Below are 3053 nucleotides of genomic sequence, written 5' to 3'. Positions count from 1 at the left end.
ACTGGGAGAAAACTGCGTCATGTTTAGTAGATACATGGTCACCAAGGGTCCAAGTGATAAATACCGCATTGTCAACCAAAACTGATTTTTGAAATTCACAGAGCCAAAAGGGCCCTAAGTGGCCCTTGCTCTTTAACAACGCAAATTTGCCCTGTAGTCCATTAGGAAACAAAGGAATTTTTACCTATATTTAAGTATATGCATCATAAACCTGAAGTATATATTTTAATTCCTTATACAACAAAAAGTATATATATATATAGGATCTCCCATGATTTGTAGTTGAATATGATTTTTATCCAACGAGTTGTGTGTTTTTTTTATCCCCGAGCCTTGGCGAGGGGATAAAAACACACAACGAGTTGGATAAAAGTCATATCCAACTTCAAATCTTGGGAGATTCTTTTAATCCCATGTTTAATACTTCACAACCAATGTTTTACACTGTTTTATATAGGACTCCACTTTATTTTACTTCATAACGCTAACTCAAAAAGCATTATTACCTCACAACTGCACTTAACTGTGGGATATGAAAAAATATCCAATGAGTCATATCCACGAAATAAAGGGGTAAACATGGGATAAATTGTAATTCCTATAATGCATAAAGTATATATCGTAATTCCTTACCGTAAACCTCGACTTCACAGAGATCATTGTATGCGTATGGAGAATATCCTTCAGGGTATGTAACTCCTGCAAGTCTTTCATTGTAAAAGATGACGTATCGTCCATGCCTTATGCATTCTATTGTTATATTATTCGGTATCGTGCCTCTAGTGTAGTTTGTGTCTTTAAAACATAGATAGCCGTCATTTTTATTGGTTGTGTTTGATATAAAAAGCGAGAATCCAAGAAATCGGGCTGTAAATCCATTGGTAGAGTCTAAAAGAATATAATAAACTTCAAAAATATTTTATATATATTTTTACTGATGTTTTCTATTTGGTTTTACAGAGCCAAAAAAGTTAATAACAATACTTTATATTTTGACGAAAAGACATCCCCTAACAAAATTTTGTAACTTTATTTGAAAATGTGAAATAAAAAAACTTACAGGAACATGCTTTCACAAACTGTGATGAAAATATCGAAAACGTATATTTAATGTTCATTTATTGGTTACAAATCATATAGTAAAATGTACGAAAATAAACAACATACTCCCAAAATGTTTATCATTACCAGAATTTACTCTGCTAACCTCTTTTGGAAGTAATGAAATCATAAGAAAATAGGCCTACTTAATTTTATAGGTAAATAATTAAAAATAAAAGCTACTTAAAATAAGGATAATTTTAGCGTTCAAAGTCTTGGCTTTTTATTCAAGGCTGAGTTTGCATTACGATTTCAAGCATGTTCTAAAATATTCCAAATGCGAGCGTTCATTATCAATCGTTCCCGTTGTAAATAAATAAAAAAAAAATGTTGTCTGGTCAACAGCTCAACGGCAATATTTATCATGGGTAGTGGCAGCCAGAAAAGATGTTTCTATTTCCAAACGAAATTGAAATTATAACGCTTGGTAGGGTCATTTGGGTAATTAGTTACCTTGAGTCAGATGGAGTGAAAACACGTCTTAACACTTTGACTTGTTTATCTAGACTGCCTATTCAAACATAGAATTGCATTGTGACATTACCATGATGTCATACTTATGATGACTTCATAATAGGAGTATTACTTAATGTTAATGTCACATGCACTTAAACATTACAAAAAGGAATATTTTCATCAAAACACTAGCTTCAATATTTCAAGAGTGTATATTCATCAACGGTGACTTTAAATTTCAAAAGTTGCTCGTTATTTATGCAAGAATATCCGTAGTGGAAGCTCGATATTAAACAGGCCGACTCAATAAATAAATAACTAAATAAATTAAGAATAAATAGATAAATAAATAAATAGATAAATAAATAAATAAATAAATAAATAAATAAATAAAAATCAATTCCAGATTTGTTCCATCTCAAAATAATTGGAAATATATCCCAGTTCTTTTTTCCCTTTTTTTTTTTTTTTTTTTTTTTTGTTTGCCTACTGATAATATTAATTTTCATCCTTTCGACGTGTTAATTCAAACAGTAAAAAAATTTAGGTCTTTGGACAAACATTTAGCAAAGATTTTTACATCTGTATTCAAGATCTCACTGGAGATGACGTTCACCAGTTCATACTCTTACTCATATCTTGCATATTCAGTTTATATTGGTTCTTAAAATCTTCGATAATTCGGATTTTAATATCATAATACAGATGACGGAATACTAAGGTAGGCCATCAAAGAAAAAAGAAATCTATAAAATGCATCAATATTTTGAAATATAACATATTTACAAACAATAATTATCTGTTCATTGACTATGTTAATGAGATTTTTATTTTTTTTTCTATATTGTAACATTAAAATACATTGTAAAATAGTTGGTAATACGGTACCCCATGGAAGATTGTCTGTCCTGTAGTAGATAGTTATATGATGTATATTGAGTACTTTTTCAAGATCCACCCCCCAAGTTGCAGTTCTTTTATAATGGCCAGATACTGTACATTGTCCTGTATAAGGAGACCTGTCTGAAAACAGCCCATCCACGGCTTTATGTGGTCCTTTTGGATTCCAAGAATAGTCGTATTCATACCAGTGCTGCTGCCATGTTGATTTCATTAAAGCAAGATTTTCTTTAAAAAAAAGGGAAAAAGGAAAAGGAAACAAACTTGTTAGTTACTGCTAAATTCTTCAGGGAAAAGATTCTAGGAAAGTTATTATTTTTAAAAAAGTGAGAATTCTTTCCTGTAACTGTCAAACATATTTTTTCCTGAATTACACTATTTATATTTCAGAAAAAATAATAGACATGTGTGTTTATTGCATATTCATGTTAATTTTCATACTGCATCTTATAATAACAGTTACTGTTTATTTTGTTAGAATATACACTTTGAATATAAATTTGCAATATAAATATGTTAAGAATACCTAGGTTAAATGTTTGTTTGATACTGAATATTGAACACAGAAACAAAGTCCTAAGGTCTTGGCTATCGCC

At 30.2% G+C, this 3053-nt stretch overlaps 1 protein-coding gene across 1 annotated transcript in view; it reads right to left on the bottom strand.

Moving 5' to 3' along the window:
- The window catches only part of LOC133189427 (multiple epidermal growth factor-like domains protein 10), a 20867-nt gene extending 18196 nt beyond the window's left edge, over positions 1-2671 (bottom strand). Inside the window, exons 1-2 of the mRNA XM_061324799.1 lie at positions 2446-2671; positions 634-888 (exon numbers count right to left, since the gene is read on the bottom strand). Coding sequence (XP_061180783.1) covers positions 634-888; positions 2446-2671 — 481 coding nt within the window. The remainder of the gene's footprint in view (positions 1-633; positions 889-2445) is intronic.
- Between the last annotated feature and the right edge of the window lie 382 nt (positions 2672-3053).

Source organism: Saccostrea echinata, unplaced genomic scaffold, assembly GCF_033153115.1.
Source record: "Saccostrea echinata isolate AGI-Se365-2 ecotype Australia unplaced genomic scaffold, CSIRO_AGI_Sech_v1 ptg000018l, whole genome shotgun sequence".
Taxonomy (NCBI): domain Eukaryota; kingdom Metazoa; phylum Mollusca; class Bivalvia; order Ostreida; family Ostreidae; genus Saccostrea; species Saccostrea echinata.
The sequence above is the reverse complement of the archived record's forward strand: the minus strand, read 5'-3'. Positions and strand labels throughout refer to the sequence as shown.